The sequence below is a fragment of the Eschrichtius robustus genome, chromosome 10, assembly GCF_028021215.1.
Source record: "Eschrichtius robustus isolate mEscRob2 chromosome 10, mEscRob2.pri, whole genome shotgun sequence".
In the NCBI taxonomy this organism is placed as follows: domain Eukaryota; kingdom Metazoa; phylum Chordata; class Mammalia; order Artiodactyla; family Eschrichtiidae; genus Eschrichtius; species Eschrichtius robustus.
The window spans coordinates 84,978,409-84,994,666 of NC_090833.1; the positions used below are offsets into that span (position 1 = coordinate 84,978,409).

The 16,258-nt window shown below is 37.3% G+C and overlaps 1 protein-coding gene across 5 annotated transcripts in view; it reads right to left on the reverse strand.

Moving 5' to 3' along the window:
- Positions 1-215: 215 nt before the first annotated feature.
- TUT7 (terminal uridylyl transferase 7) overlaps positions 216-16,258 on the reverse strand; it is a 60,697-nt gene continuing 44,654 nt past the window's right edge. For 2 of the 5 annotated variants that reach the window (XM_068552118.1, XM_068552117.1), the window contains exons 26-29: positions 14,759-15,084; positions 12,507-12,583; positions 12,078-12,141; positions 216-1,242 (exon numbers count right to left, since the gene is read on the reverse strand). In XM_068552118.1, the coding sequence (XP_068408219.1) occupies positions 1,175-1,242; positions 12,078-12,141; positions 12,507-12,583; positions 14,759-15,084 (535 nt within the window). In that variant the 3' untranslated portion in view covers positions 216-1,174. Of the gene's footprint in view, positions 1,243-12,077; positions 12,142-12,506; positions 12,584-13,714; positions 13,959-14,758; positions 15,085-16,258 lie in introns of those variants that run through there. The other 3 variants (XM_068552122.1, XM_068552119.1, XM_068552121.1) reach the window with 3 other exon arrangements.

Here is a 16,258-nt window from a genome sequence, read left to right on the forward strand (position 1 = left end):
GCAGCCCTTCCTATGCATTCATCCACCTAAATCTGTGCCTCTTACTTGCACATTCCCAGGACTTGGCAGGCATTGGGTGTCAATAAACACCAGATCGAATGAGCACATGTAAAGGGAACATGGGATAAAGAGGAGCAGATCTGTACTGCCCTTAATCCTTGACCTAGTTTCCTCAGGAAATTTAGGACTCTCAGTGGAAAGTAATGTGGATAGAGTTACAGGTTGAAAATCTGATTTTATTTCAAAATGATAAATAAACCGAGGCATAGTTTAGACCATGTACTACTTCTGAAGGGCTTGTGAATTAGAGAAACAGTTCCAGGAGGGCTCCAGTCAGACCAAAATGATACCAATCAAACTCATGATTGGCAGAGATAGCCTCTTTAATAATCAGGGATTTTAAAAGTCCTCCACCCTAATTTCTGAATATCATAAAAAGTAAAAATTACTTCTGTCATTTTTCCTTTGAAAATGTTTTTAGCAGCAAACAGGACTCTTGTTTTCCTTACTTCATTTTTATGACCATAGTAGTTATATGTTAACTTACTTAAAATTAGAGAGGCAAAAAAACTAAAAGCCCCTCAGTGGCACTGCTCATCCACGGAAGGCTCACATAAATAGGTACTCATGTTCACGTTATCACTTCTTCTACAAATATCAATAAAGTAAGGTTTGTAAATCGTAAATACAGTAGTGGCAGTTCACACATATTTGACACGTTTTCACACAAGGATTCAGTCAACAACAATAAATATAATTTCCCCTCTTCAAAACAAACAAACAAAAAGGATTTATAAGGGAAAAAAAGGATTAATTTACTTGGAGTTTATCAGCACACCATTCTTAGTGTGCTTTGAAAGAATTAAAAAGCATGAAATTGTATTCCTGAATACTGGCCCATAGTTACATTTTTTTTTTTAAACCTGTCTTCAATACATACGTCATGGCTTTCTATTAAAATCCTTAAATCTACAGGGATTTGTAGTAGGTAAGACTGTATTAAAAATTTTTTTCCTCATTAACAATTTCATTAAGTTAAAAAAAAAATCTGACATTTCCCTTAAATGTTAAGTTGAAGCCTGATCTATGCTGCTGTGTCCTGTGAAATGAACCTAATTTTCAAAGTGAATAGGAACGCCTGAGTGGCCATTTAGAGTGCAGCATTTTCCTTCCCTCATGATTCCTGCTGGGTCCTCTTCGCTGAGGCTTTTCCCTGAGTCATATATTTACTGGAAAGGCTACCTAGAGGAGGGGAAAAAACAAAACCCAACATAAATGAAACAAGCCTCACTTTATCGTAAACGCCATACAATTACTTCTTATTGTTAATTATTCACAGAAACTTTTCATACTGGTCACTTGTTTTGAATCAAGTAATTTGGCTAGATATATTGTAAAAAGGTATATATAGAACATTATCTATTAAACATAAGCCTCGTCACATTCTTTCTAAATGCAGACGAGTTGCTAGAGTGACATCATTTTAATACATTTGCATGCTCACTATTTACATATTGGTACAGAAGGCCAGGTGAACTTTTAAAGGCTCTGCTCTGCATCTGCAACCAAACAGAATAGATTGCAAAGAATACTTTGGTCAGAAATAAATATCTTGCATCATTACTCTGAAGACACGAAGCTGTGAATGGTGATATTGTAGCCATAACTCATTGATTTAAAAGAAAAAAAGGAAATTTATTATATTTACAGGTGAAGGACAGAAATGAAGACTGCTAATTAAATGCATACCACAGAACAGTTAATAAATTCTGTTCTGGAGTCTAAACAAATAGATCAACAAAGCAAGAAAATTGAGAAATTCTTAAGTGATTACTTGTAAGAAAGTAGTATATAACAAAGGTTATACACGTTGATTATATACATTTCAAACCAATGGGGGAAAGTATGGATTGTTCAATAACTGGTATTGTGTCAAATAAGTAATTTTGGAAGAAAAGGGTTAGATAAGTTTCCTTCCTCACATCATACTTTTCCTCCCCACCTAATTCCAAATGAATTATAGAATTAAATATAAGAGAGTCAAAGTATAAGAACTAGTGAATATTTATACAATCTTGGCGTGGGGAAAGAGTTTCCTAAGTACATCACTTTATGTTTTATTTATGAAAAAGGCTTTCTATGCTTAGTACTAAAGAAGTTACAAATCAATAGAGAAAAGATGAACACCAATAGATAGCTGGTGAAAGAAAAAGCAATATATGAAAGAGAAAAAAACAGCACATAAGTATATAAAAAATATTCAATATCAATGGGTAATCAAAGAAATGCAAACAAGATACCAATTCCTAACCACCAAATTGTTTGAAGGAAGATGAGAAGGACAGGGAAGTGGGTAGAAATTTTGTAAAGGAATATTCATCCAAACCTTACAATAATTTAAGTATGCAAACAACTCAAGTGTCCAGAACTTGTGATATGACTAAGTATATCACGAACACAATAGGATTATTAGGTATGCAGAGAAGGATAATTAATAACATGAAAAAAAGCAGGTTATAAAACCACATGAATAATATTTTCATTAAAACTAAAAATTAAAAAACGAAAAAGGAAAAACCCTACCAATCAGATATTTGGTGCCTCATTTTCCTTATCTGTAAAATAAGGGCAATAACACCTACCCCCTTGGAGTTATTGTGACGATTAAATTAATTAATACATGTAAAGCAACTGACTAGTACCTGGCACATAGAAAGTACTCAATAAATGCTAACTATTATCATTACACTGATGTAAAAAGATGGGAAGATTTTACCTCTAAAACCTAAATAATAGTTAATGCTCTAGAACAGGACAAGTATAAATGGCTTTTATTTTCATTTTGCTTAAACTATACTTTCTAAAATGTCCAAAGCCAAAATATTAAGTATGCACATATAAACTTATGCCCCCCAAAAGCAAACTTTTCAAAGCAGGACATCTAGATAGTCAACTCACAGTGAAAAATGAGTGCTATGTGAGGAAGATTCAAAGCACTCTACTTGTGTATAAATACCATATTTATACCACAGAGTGTCTACTGGTCAAAAATACACATCTTTGATATTCTGAACTGCACAAAGTATTGAGGACAGGCTTTTCACTCGAGGGACAAAAATTTAGATCACTATACCTCATATTCTATACACAATTCAGATGGATTAAAGATCTAAATAGGAAAAATAAGGTTTTAAAGCTATTAGAAAAAAATACAGATGTATATCTTTGTAACCTCAGGCTAGGGAAGAATTTCTGAAAGATAACCCTAAAATCATGAATCACATGTCCATGAAAACTAATCAGGGAACACCAATCATCTGATTATCTCAAAATTAAAAACTGAAGTGGCAATAGATACAAGGTGAAAGACAAGATATACTGGAGGAAGATATTAAGGAAGTATATAATAATAAATTCTCAGTATTCAGAACGAAGAACCCTTGTAAATTATTAAGGAAATGATAATGCAACAGGAAAATGGGCAAATGATCTGAACAGACAACTCGTAGAAGAGGAACTCCAACTGGCCAGTAAACATAGAAAAAGGTGCTTAGCATCACCGGAGTCAAAAAAATACCCATTAGAACAACACCAAAGTATTTTTCACTCATCAGATTTGTAAGAATAAACACTGCTGATGGGAGTGACAATTGTTTCAACCAATAAGAGGGTATAGGAAAGTATCTAACTAAACTGAAAAGGCACATATGCACATATGAAAATGTGCTATGAACCAACAATTTGACTTCTAGGTACTCAAACCCTATAGAATCTCTAAAACATGCTCAAGAAGACTCAGACAAGAATGTTCACTACAACACTGTTTATAATAGGAAAAAATCAGAGGTAATCTAAATGTTCACGTACTAGGTAATGGCTACATAAAATATTCTGTATTCGTATGATGCAATACTGTAAAGAAAGAGGCTAAATCTATATACAATAACATATATAAATTTAAAAATAATTTCGTTAAATAGATATAAAAAAGCAGGTTGTAGAACATTCTTATTATACAGTGTGATATGTCATTTAAATTTAAATATTCACCAAGGATACATATGTTAAAGGATACATATGTAAGGGCTTAAAAAGAACGGGTACCTGAAGTCATAATAATGGATCCTCTGGGATGGAGGGGGACATGACAGACAGAATGGGCCTGGGGTAGTCACCATCTTAACCTTTTATTAACAAATGATTGAAAAGAAAATGTGAAAAAATAACGCCAATTCTCTAGTAGACGGGTAGTTGTTATATTATTTGTATCTTTAAAAAAATTTTTCCCCAAAATGTTAAGAAACCATTCTTTTCTAAGAATAGTACTTATAGTTTTATTACTGCATCACTTAAACATGTAATCCCATATATATATATATATATATATAAAATCTCATCATACCTGAAGAAACTTCATATAAAAAATTCACATGTAAAAAGATAAAACTATGGGACTTCCCTGGCAGTCCAGTGGTTAAGTCTCCACACTTCCAGTGCAGGGGGCACATATTCGATCCCTGGTTGGGAACTAAGAACCCGCATACCGCATGGTGCGGCCAGAAAAAAAGATAAAACTGCTAGAAATAAAATATGAATTTTTATGTAATCTGAGGGAAGCACACGAAATTCTTAAAATTGTGTAAGCATGACTTGAAACTACCCTAAAGTTGGCTAGATCAAACTACTAAAACAAACAAAACAAATGTATGTATGGCAAAATAAATCATAAATGAGGCTGAAAGAATAATAAACTGGTGGTGGTGGCGAAGGCTACTGTAACACATTTGACAAAGCATGAATGAATTTCTAAGTAGAAAGAACTAAAGACAAAAATGAATCCTCAACGAAAATACAAAGATACAACATGAAGAAATACAAATGAAAATGTGGGAAATGTTAGTGTTCAATGGTAACAGTAGAACTTCAAGCAGACTGGCAAAAAAGACTACCCTAATGAAGTGAGGGTATGGAAAGGTTGTGAATGACTCTCTGAGATTGTCAACAATCACAACGTGGCATTAATTGTATCTCTGTCGAAACATGCATACTTTTTTTTTTTTTTAAAAGGGCCGATGAGCCTTTTTTTTTTAAATTTTTATTTATTTATTTTTATTTATTTATGGCTGTGTCGGGTCTTCGTTTCTGTGCGAGGGCTTTTTCTAGTTGCGGCAAGTGGGGGCCACTCTTCATCGCGGTGCGCGGGCCTCTCATTATCGCAGCCTCTCTTGTTGCGGAGCACGGGCTCCAGACGCGCAGGCTCAGTAGTTGTGGCTCACGGGCCTAGTTGCTCCGCGGCATGTGGGATCTTCCCAGACCAGGGCTCGAACCCGTGTCCCCTGCATTGGCAGGCAGATTCTCAACCACTGCGCCACCAGGGAAGCCCCGAAACATGCATACTTTTAAACCTATTATCCTCCTAAGCGGGTATTTATCCTGAGGAAATAACTAGACAAACATGCAAATATACATTATAATGTTTAAACAGTGGTCTTCAACCTTGGGTACTTGTATTCCTGAATAGCTTAACAGGACAAGTGCTTAATGTATTCGTTGGGCAATCAGAGAGTTGACCACAGTGCTTCAATTTCTGAGTTCTCCCTGAGAATGCCTTTGTGGCCCGGGCTTTGGGCTGGTTCTCAGGAATCACACCACTTTTTCTTTCCCCTTTCACAAGACAGAGAGGCATACCTTCTAACCATCCACCTCTTAATGTGGTACGTTGCCCCAGGGTGAAAAAGAAAGCCTTGGGAGGCAGGGAGGCACACAAAATGCTGGTATCTGTGACAAAATGTGAATGCCTCTAATAAAAACCCAAATTTTTAGCTTTCATGAAATTACACTGATAGCTGATGACCATCAAAATAATTTCTGATGATGCATTACTATGTGATTTTTGGTCATTTAATTAAAAAGGAATGAAAATAACTGAGTGGCACTGTTGTAATACACCTTCCCTTCCCAGACTCCTAAAGGTATTTCTTATTTTAATTTGCTGTCATGAAGACTAATGAGGTTTCTCAATGTTTACCAAGTATAAAAACAAAAAGATTAGGAATAGAAATGATTCACTGTTTCATTCCTGCAATAAGTAGTACTGATCCAAAGATAAATGAATGCATGGGGAAAAAAATCCCATCTAATTAAAGGACAGTCATTTTCAGTAAGTAAACATAAAAAGCAATTTTTAATCAAAATTTGTAACATTTGTTTTGGTTAATTATATTATTCTTATAACTATAAAAATAATTTAGAAGAAATTTTTACATTTTGAGATTTAATAAAAAGCTTAAAAATTCAATTTATATAAAAAAATCCAATTTATAGTGCAACACTTCTGTTGCAGATAAGTATGATAGGCTGGTCAATAAAATGCTTGAAATATATATGATAAAAAGGTATCATCTTAAGATAAAATTCCATGGAAGTGAAACAAGAATTCAAGGCGAAAAAAAAAAGATGTAAAATTTCTGCAATAATATTTATATTTCATTTGATACATTTAAGGCTGATGTAAAAGTTTTGTTTTTAAAATGCCAATATTTACAAAAAACCACCAGAAATTACATGCTTTGCAATTATGATGAAAAACTGAGATATAATCTTAAACACAGGGGCTTCCCTGGTGGCACAGTGGTTGAGAATCTGCCTGCCAATGCAGGGACATGGGTTCGAGCCCCCGTCTGGGAAGATCCCACATGCCGTGGAGCAACTAGGCCTGTGAGCCACAACTACTGAGCCTGCGCATCTGGAGCTTGTGCTCCGCAACAAGAGAGGCCGCGATAGTGAGAGGCCTGTGCACCGCGATGAAGAGTGGCCCCCGCTTGCCGCAACTAGAGAAAGCCCTTGCACAGAAACGAAGACCCAACAGAGCCAAAAGTAAATAAATAAATAAATAAAAAATAAAAATAAAGGACTTCCTTAAAAAAAAAAAACAAAACTTAAAACACATACAAGGAGATATATTGGTGGGTCAACATTTTGGGGGAGAGTATGCGAGCAAAAAAGTTTTGAAGACACTGACATAACAAATGTTTGAAAAGAGCTAGTTCATTAATAAGGAATGCTTAAATAAATAATGTATATTCATATACTGGAATATCAAGAAGGGTATGAAAAAGAATGATCTATATTCACTGATACTAAGATTTCCCCATATGGTTTTTAAAAAGTGCTTCTATTATTTTAAATTTACTATCATAAAGAGAACTGTGTTTTTGTTTTTAATAAGTAGGCTTTAACATTCTGGTCAAGGAAAAAAGTATACATCAGCATGAAGGAGAAAAGATATCCACCAATCTCTTATAGTATCTCCAATTTTTAAGATTTCAAATCCTGGGATTAAAATGGAATAAATGAAGAGACAGAGGTAGTTTCTTTTGAAAAGTAATTTTCTTTGCAAAAACGGTAGAGGATTAAGAAATAGAAAAATGTTAGTGTTTTGAGATTCTCATACCGAACAGTTTATGACTATGGTTCTCCAATCTCCACATGCTCCTGTTTTGTTAAAAATTTCCATTATATATTTGTCCTAGAAGTTAGAGAGAATTACATCATGGTTGGAGACTTTCTGTTAACCACAGTAATAAGAGTAGTAATAATTTATTGAGTGATGTGTGCCAGATGCTGTGTTAAGGGCTTTACATATATGAAATTAATCCTTACAATTGCCCTGTGAGATATTAGCCCCAATTTATCCACAAGGAAACTGAGGCACTGAGAGGTTCGATAACTCGACAGAGGTAATGCAGCTAGTAAATGACTGAGCTGGATTTCAAACTCAAGTTAAGTCTGATTTTAACGCTCGTATTCTTGATCACTCTTCCAAACTTACTGAACATCTAAGGCACTGTGCTGGCTGTGTGTATGTGGGGGAGGGAGGAAACAATGAAGATCAAGGAAATTCATGGAATTTTCTATCTACTACTGTCACATTTGAGAGTTAAGAACTATACATAGCCTAGTGGAAAGGAATGGATGGAGGTATCAGGAGAGGAAAAGAGAACTTGGTTGAGTGCTTACTACTGAATGGGTGCTTTAATCTTCTCAGCACCCGATGACACAGGTGGTGCTACTGCCAATTTTATAAATGTGACATCTGGAGCTCAGAGCAGCTAATCTCTTCTAAGGTCAATATAGCTGATGTGTGAGAGCAGAGGCTGTCCACACCAGCAGGCTCTTGTTAGGAAACTACCCGTGCATCACAGATAAATAAGCCTGTGAAAAGGAAGAGCTTTTCGGAAACTTAATACTACTTAACAGTTGAGACATATTTCACATCTATAACAACATAGATAACTTGTATAAATTTATCATGGGTAAATTTGACAGTATTAACAGTTGTCAATAAATTAAACTTGAAGTTTAATTTATTGGAAAGGATAAATTTTAACCACCTATGTTTTCTTTTCTGGTATAAAGTAAACCTATTTATTGTAATAAACTTACTACAGAAAAAAAAAGTTAAGTTTTACAGTCATTCAAATGATTTATAAATACGTAAGTCTTTTACTCAGAAGACAATTTATTGAAATCCTAACTTACTGTCAATTGGTAATGCCATTTCTAGGCATATGTCTAATATCTGTATTTCTCCCCCACTTAAAAAATTATACAATTATAATATAAAGTTTTACTCTCAAGATGTGTAAAGCCTTTAGCAGAAGCAATGCCGACAGATGCCCTGCGGGAATATCAACCCCATCAGTACCCCCCGTCCCCCCACCAACCTCCGCCCTCGCTGCATGCAGCTACCATTCTAAGTGCTTTTACAAGGGTTTCTCAACAGCCGTACCAGGCAAGTGATAGTAGTGCTATTATCCCCTTGTAACAGATGAGGAAACTGAAGGAAGTGGAGGATAAGATCACAAGCTAGAAATCACACCATGCAATCTGATGGCAAAGCCGATATTCAGAAACACCTTATCCTTGGCACAACAAATATCTCAACTAAGCAAGGATCAGTATTTTCTTACGTAAAATGTTCTGGAAATGCCTGTTCAAGGCTGAAGCTTGTAAAAACAACACTCTTCTGCCTTGTTTACATCTGGTAACTATGTGATCCTCAAACTCTCAGAGGATCTACGGGAAACAATCCCACAAACTGCAGTGGAGTCTGTTTCCCAAACACTTTCATCTGTTGAAGTAGCTTTCAGAGGCAGCCTGTCAATCTCCTCATCCATCTTTCATGCTGCCATTGTCAATCAAATCCTCTCACGATAGGCCCCATTCTCTTTTCACACAATTTCATTTTGAGGGTTTTCCCAGTAGAACCTTTCTTATTTTTAAGTCCATGCATTCCACTGACAGCAATTACAAGACCTTCCCAGGAAAGAGCTGCTCTCGCCTGTTCTTACAGAGTCTCCTATGTCTTTACCTTTCATGGACACCATATTCCCCTTTTGGGTAAGGGTGGCAATTCTCTGAAGATTTCTGTTTCTCTTTGAGTTGTTCTACCTCACTCTGCATACCAATCTCAATACTCAGGCCTTTTAAATTTTGATTGTAAAGAGATGTGATGCCATTTCAAATGTTTTTCCCAATCATTAAAAAAAAAAAAAACCCAACTGTAAAATTAGCATATCATAAAAATAAATGCCTACTTCTATGTAGATCATTTTATATACTGGAGATAATTCATCGTGGTACTGACAGAAACGGAAGTACTTAAATAATTTAATAAGTCAATTAATTTTTCTCTTGTTAACATTCAAAGTAGAAACAACCAAATACTCTTCGCCTGGAGCTCTCAGCTTTCCCAGGGTGAGATCACTGTGCCCTGGCTTATTTCAGCCTGGTTTGGTGAAAGCTGGGAAGAGCTCTCTCTATGGTGGGACTCTTTAGGCTGCTGAGGCTCTGAGAGTGCTCTCTCTCAGAAACCGACACCTGATGGTAGATACAGATTAGCCTCTTCACACTCTGTAACTAACACAGGCACCTCTCCAATCTAAAAGCAAACATTCTTTGCACATTAGCAATAAGACACAATATGTAAAAGCTGAGCATAAAATATGTGGCTTGTTTTACATTATTATATATAAAAATGTCAGGTTATATCAATGAAGTTTTAAAATTTCAAAAACGTAACTTTTCTCATCAACAATACAATCGAGTTAAAAAGAGTACACATGCTCTATTTGCTTATATAATATTCCTCCTTTAACTCTACTTTACTGAAGATTAGAGAGAGAGAAAGAAAGAGAAAGAGAAGGCCTTCACAGCCTCCCATTTCCCCCTCCCTTTTAGCATCTTTCCTTAGGCCTGGGGCCTGGGTGGGGACGGGGCACTAACCCCACCTGGCACTAACCCACAGCTGAAGTTAGGTAGCCTACAGTTCTTCCAGCACTTCTCACCACAACTCTCTACAATCAGGTTTTTCTGTCCTACACTCCAAAGAAATGGCTCTTTTCAAAGTCACAGTGAGTGACTTCTGTGTTGCCAAATAAAATGCTGAATTCTCAGTCTTCGGTGCACAGACCTATGAGCAGCAATTCGCACGAAGTCAATTCTCCCTCTTTGAGGCACTTTCTCCATTTGGACTCCAGGACCCAACTTGCTGCTTCTCCTCCCCCATGAACCATTTTTCCTGTGTCTCCTTGGTTTATTTTGCCTGATCCTCTATATGCTTTTTCTCTTTTCTAAGTGATCGCAGTCAGACCCAGGGCTTAACTACCATCTATTATACACTGAGCATCCTCAAATTCGTATCTGCAGCCTGGATTTTGCTCTAAATGCCAGGCTCCTATATCTACTTGGCTACTCAACATCTCTACCCAATATCTAGCAGGTCTCTTAAAACTTACATGTCTAAAACCGAACTCTACTTCTCCCCATGATCTGTTCTTCCTGACGGTTCCCCAGCACAGGAAATTCAAACTCCATTCTTCTAGCTGCTCAGAGCAAACATCACAGTGTCAGCTCTGATTCTCAAAATCTCATGATTTTCTGTCATGCTTTATCATCTAACCCATCAACAGATCATGTTGGCGCTACCTTTAAAGTCTCCAGAACATTAGCAGTCCTCACTTCCTCCACCCCTTCTACCCACATCTAAGCCGTCCTCTGCTCTCCCCTGAACTATAGCAGGAGCCTCCCTGATGGTTTGAATTTTCACCCTTGCCTCCTCACGGCATAATGAACCTTTTAAAACAATTCAGATAATACCACTCCTTTGCTCAAAACCCTCCAACAGTTGCCCATCTCATGTAGAGAAAAAAATCCCATCCCTACCACTGCTGAAGGAGCTGCATGACCCACAGTTGTATACCCTTGACCTCACCTCCAACCAACCCTCCTTACCCTCATCCCACTTAGTGTCACCCACCCAGGACAAAACTGTTCTCAGCTCTGTTGTAAGAGTCTAACTCCAATTTCCTCTTGACTTGCCTCTTTCTTTCACTTGATTCTCTGCTTAAATGTTACTTTATCAGAGAGGCCTCCTCCCTCCCAACATTCTCTTTCCCTTTTCCTGCTTTATATTTCTTAGCATCTGTCCCACATGAAATATTTCTCTCTCTTCTGACAAGAATGCAGAGTAAATGAGAGAAGGGGCTTTGCTGGTTCACTGCTGTATCTTCAGTGTTTAGAACCACACCCTGAACTTAGAGGGGGTGGGTGGGTGGGAGGTGTGGCTTAATAAATATTTGTTGAAGGAATGAATAAATGACGCAGCTGAGAGAGAGAGTGTTCAGGTCATGATTACTTTCTTTCCTTACTTTGGTGCATGGTAAATAATCTCCATGAGGAGAATACACTGCTGACAAGACAGTGGCAATTTCAAAGCAGAAACAAAAAGTTAGAAGAGGAACAAATAACTAGACTATGGTTCCTACTCAAGGATTGTATAAGAATCACCTAGAACATTTAAAAAATACACAGGCCTAAGCCTAGCCCCTGAAGCATCTGATTTAAGAAATGAAGGTGGGGGCAGGGCAGCTGTATTTTTAAAAGTTCCCCAAGTGATTCTGATGTCCAATCCCTGTTAAAACCACTTATTCAAAGGAAGTGCCTCAAAAGGCATGTGGTACACTATGCAGTAAATAAAATAACACACATTTTTTTTTTTTTTCAAACCCACATACCTGACTGGGGACTCAAAAATATAGATGTTTTTTGTTTCTTTTGGTCTTCATGTAAAAGCACTGCCTAAAAAATGAAATAGACTGGTTTACAAAGTCGAAAGGAACAGCATCCGAAACAGCCTGAAAACTGTAACCAAATCCAAGGAGAGCTGAAATTAGGCATGTGGGTGGCAGAACTTTGCAAGTTAATCAACAAGCAAGACACATCTATCTGCAGGACCCCTTAAAGCACACCTGGCGAGCTGGTGCACAGCAAGCTCACCGCACCCTGCGCCTCAGGCAGAGCAGAGGAGCCACGAGGACGGAGACAGGGCCTGGGGCAGCCCAGCGCCTCTGAGCACCTGGCACAGAGCTGCTAGCACTCAGTACGTGTTTGCAGGAGAGACGGAGGATGGGAGGGCTTCCTGCTCAGGCCTGAGCTAGGTTTACCTGAACAAATGCGCCAGTTGGCCTCAAAGGGCTACGTGAAGAAGGGGATCCAAATACACAATCAGATTTAGACAGACCTGAGAAAGAAATCAGCACTTTTTGTTCCTACTTTAAATTGAAAGTAGCAGCCCTGTTTCAAACCTTCACAGAAAGATTTTCTGTTGATATGACAGAAACTCTACTCAGTATACTGTGTGGACAAAACCATAACGTACTGGAAGAAATGAGTGGGAGCAACATAATTTTCAGACAGAAAGAAGCTGATTATTTTTAATTTTGCTCTTGGAGGAAATTCACCATACTCTAGCCCCATTCCTCCCCTTTTTATTTTACTTTTATATTATGACTACTTGATTTAATGTGAAAACACTGCAGTCTGAAGAAACCAAGATTCTAGTGCTTTCCGTAGCTTTGATAATACCCCATCCCTGCCCCAGGATATCCCATCTCTCTTTGATTTGCTACTGCCCCGTAGGCAGCCAGAATCACCACTCTAACTACTTTTTTTTTTTTTAATTTTGGTAAGATCTTAGTTCCCTGACCACAGATTGGCCCACAGCAGTGAAAGCGCCCCGAGTCCCAACCACTGGACGGCCAGGGAATTCCCTGCTCTAACTATTTTGAGAGCTTCACTAGTAGGCAACTTAAAACTTGCTACTAGCTAGAAAGAAGAGATCCATCCAAGCTGCGGGAGGACAGGGGCATTCCTTCACCACTTTGTTGTACCAAAGAGGAACGCAATGCTCCTGCTCTGAGTAAACACAAAACCTGAGTTTTCTGAAGGTTAGCCTACAAAAGGAATTTTGGTGAGACTGTATTACATCTTATCTATACTGTTTACAGTTTCCTCATCTGTAAACTGGAGACATCAATAATACCACATTTAATGGGGCTGTGGTGAAAATGAGATGAAATTACCCATCATAAGTGCTCAATGAATGTTAGCTATTGCTTTTAATTTCTTTTAAACATTTTACCTCTTATAATTATAAAAGAAGGTCATTTTATTCTGCTATATGTCCCTTGTTAGGGCAAAAAAGTTTGAATTTGAATTCCTTAGAATTAGGACAAGCTGAAGCTGTAACTTTCATAAACATTTAAGTCCTATTTTAAAATCAATAATGAAAACAATTGAAAAATATACTTCTTTTCATATAAGCTCATTTAAAAAAAAATAAGGATAGCTGATCTAAAAATTTTCTACCTTAAAAAAAAGAGATACTATATTGCTGATATGATATCATACAACGGAAGAGAGGTATTAGTGTTGCAGGAACGACAAGGACTAGCGTGAGTACTTTAAGGAAGCTGTCAGTGCTGACATTTCTTTATGCTGCACATAAACATTTACAACTGAGGACAGGAAGAGGGTTACCACTTTAATCAAAAACATTATTTCTCAGGGTTTCATTTCCATGCTAATCAAATTTCATCCACTTTCACAGGGTTGTTCTGAGAAAAGAAAGCGAGAGTGTATAAACTGCTTTGTAAACCATAACTTATCCCCCCCACACAAAGAACCCTTACTCTTAATAGTCTGTTAAAAAGATGCCCATAACGGACACTTCACCCATTTAATAGAAAAAGTGGATTAAGATCTGACAACTCAAAGGGGCAAGATCTATGGATGATTTTCAACTATGGACTGATTGATAGTATCCACATATTTTTCCTCGTCATAAGAATAATCATGCTCACTGCAGAAAATTATTAAAATGATGAAATGCAGACAATCCTCTGCAGGTAGAGGCACCATTAACTGCGTAACCCTTCTACTTCTAGTCCCCTTGCTAGGACTGTGCGCCCATGTATTTAAACAACAATACAAGCGGCTCCTGCACGCACTGTGTGGTGTCCTGAGGTCACTCCCCCATGGCCCGGCACTGCTTCCATTTCAGAAGCACACACACTGAGTAGCAAGGCTCAAGTGGCAGCTTGTTTTCTGGTCGCTTAGGTTGCATTTTTTTTAGGTACTGGGGATTACCAGGTCTTCAATTCACTGATAATCTTATCAGAAAAGTCAACCGAATGACTCTGATAAGCCTCTCAAAAAACCAGCAATAAGTGTTCAAGACATATAGAGGGTCAGAAGTAAAGGCGGGAGAGGTGGGTTCACCTTCTTAAAAACAAAATCTTTTCCAGTAAATAGATCTGTTAAAGAAATAAATATAAATAAAATAGTTAAGAACTCTAAAAAAGAGATTTCCCTTGAGATGTGAGTGCAAACATCAAGGTGTGATGGGTGTGCATACCTGAAGTGCCTTTAAACTGTGGGCATTCCTTTTTAATATGCCCTTCTCTTCCACAAATAAAACAACGTTTTTCTCTTAAGTCTTTGTCATCTTGTCTCTTCCATTTTTCCACTGGTGGCCTGAGAATCTTCTCTCTCCCCAGGTCAACAGCTGCCCTCACTGGCTTGGCTTTCTGAAGTGTGCACTGCATGGGCTTATCTTCTTTTGTTGATACCTCCCTCTCTGTGTACTTGTTTTGAAGCTCTTTGTCTTCTTTGCTTCTTTTCTCTTTGTTCTCGGGGTATCTTTGGTTCAGGGTATCTTCCTGATCTCGCCGTCGCCTCACTCTGTAGAAGATATAACATTAGTAGGAAAAATCTGAACAAAAACCTAAATAAATTCCTAAGACCACTCCAGGTTTAGAAGACAACCAGATATAGAAGGCATCAGAGGGAAAAACAAGAATTTAACAATTTAAGTTCATCTTCTCTATTAAGAAGCAACCTCAGGGCTTAAGGGTGTAGTTTTTTTCATTTTCACAAGTACTCTAGTGCTGTAAAACCAGTTTTTGCAATTAGTGGAACTCCTTAATTTAATACCTACTCTGATACTGATGCAATGAAACTCAAATTATCCTTGGAGTGATTTCTTAAACCTTTCTGGCCCATGAGCATTCTTTACCAGCACTGGAAACTTGAGACATGCAACTTTAGGTTCACAAGGAAACAATGGTTATAAGGAGATTTATGTTCTTAAACTGTCAAAATTATTTCTTCCTTGCCCTACATGATCAGTGACTATTATCTGAATAAAAATAAAGTACTAAATAAGAGCCTTGAATTCCAGATGGTGACTTATTTTAAGTGGCATGTTTTTAAATGAGAATATTACCATCCAGTTAAAAACACCACCACCACTCCAAAACAAGAATATGTCCCAAACAAGCAACCAAAACCATGTCCCCCTCTGCCCTCCTGCAATCATTATCCTAAGAAAGCACGGTGACCAAATTGAGTAGGTCACCATAGCAATTATTAAGAACTAAAATGCATACAAGTGAAGGGTACTACAGTACCCTAAAGTATGAATGAGTCTAAATTCCCACAGAGTACACCCCAGTTATTGTACATAGAAGGGTAATTGAGATCCTAAAAAAAAAAAAACCCATTTTACTTTTCATTGACTGAAATGATTCTGAACTTCTCACTGCTGTAAAAGGGAAGGATTTCAGTTTCCTCTTTTGTTCTTACATCCCTGTTGGAGAGTGTGATAACCAAATGATCAAGTGATGATTAGGGCTGTGCCCAAAATTAGGAAAGGTGACCGGGCCTGGAAGACTGTCACCTGTACACCCTAGTTAATCCTAGTCATCTGCACTTAAAGCCATGTTTTAAATCACTTCATTTTCATGGTAAAAAAAAAGCTCAAATTTATCTGAGAACTGCTGGATTTAATACAAGTTTATTTCATGTTACAAGAGAACCTCATTTAAAAACTGGTACAGTAAGAAAACAAAAACAA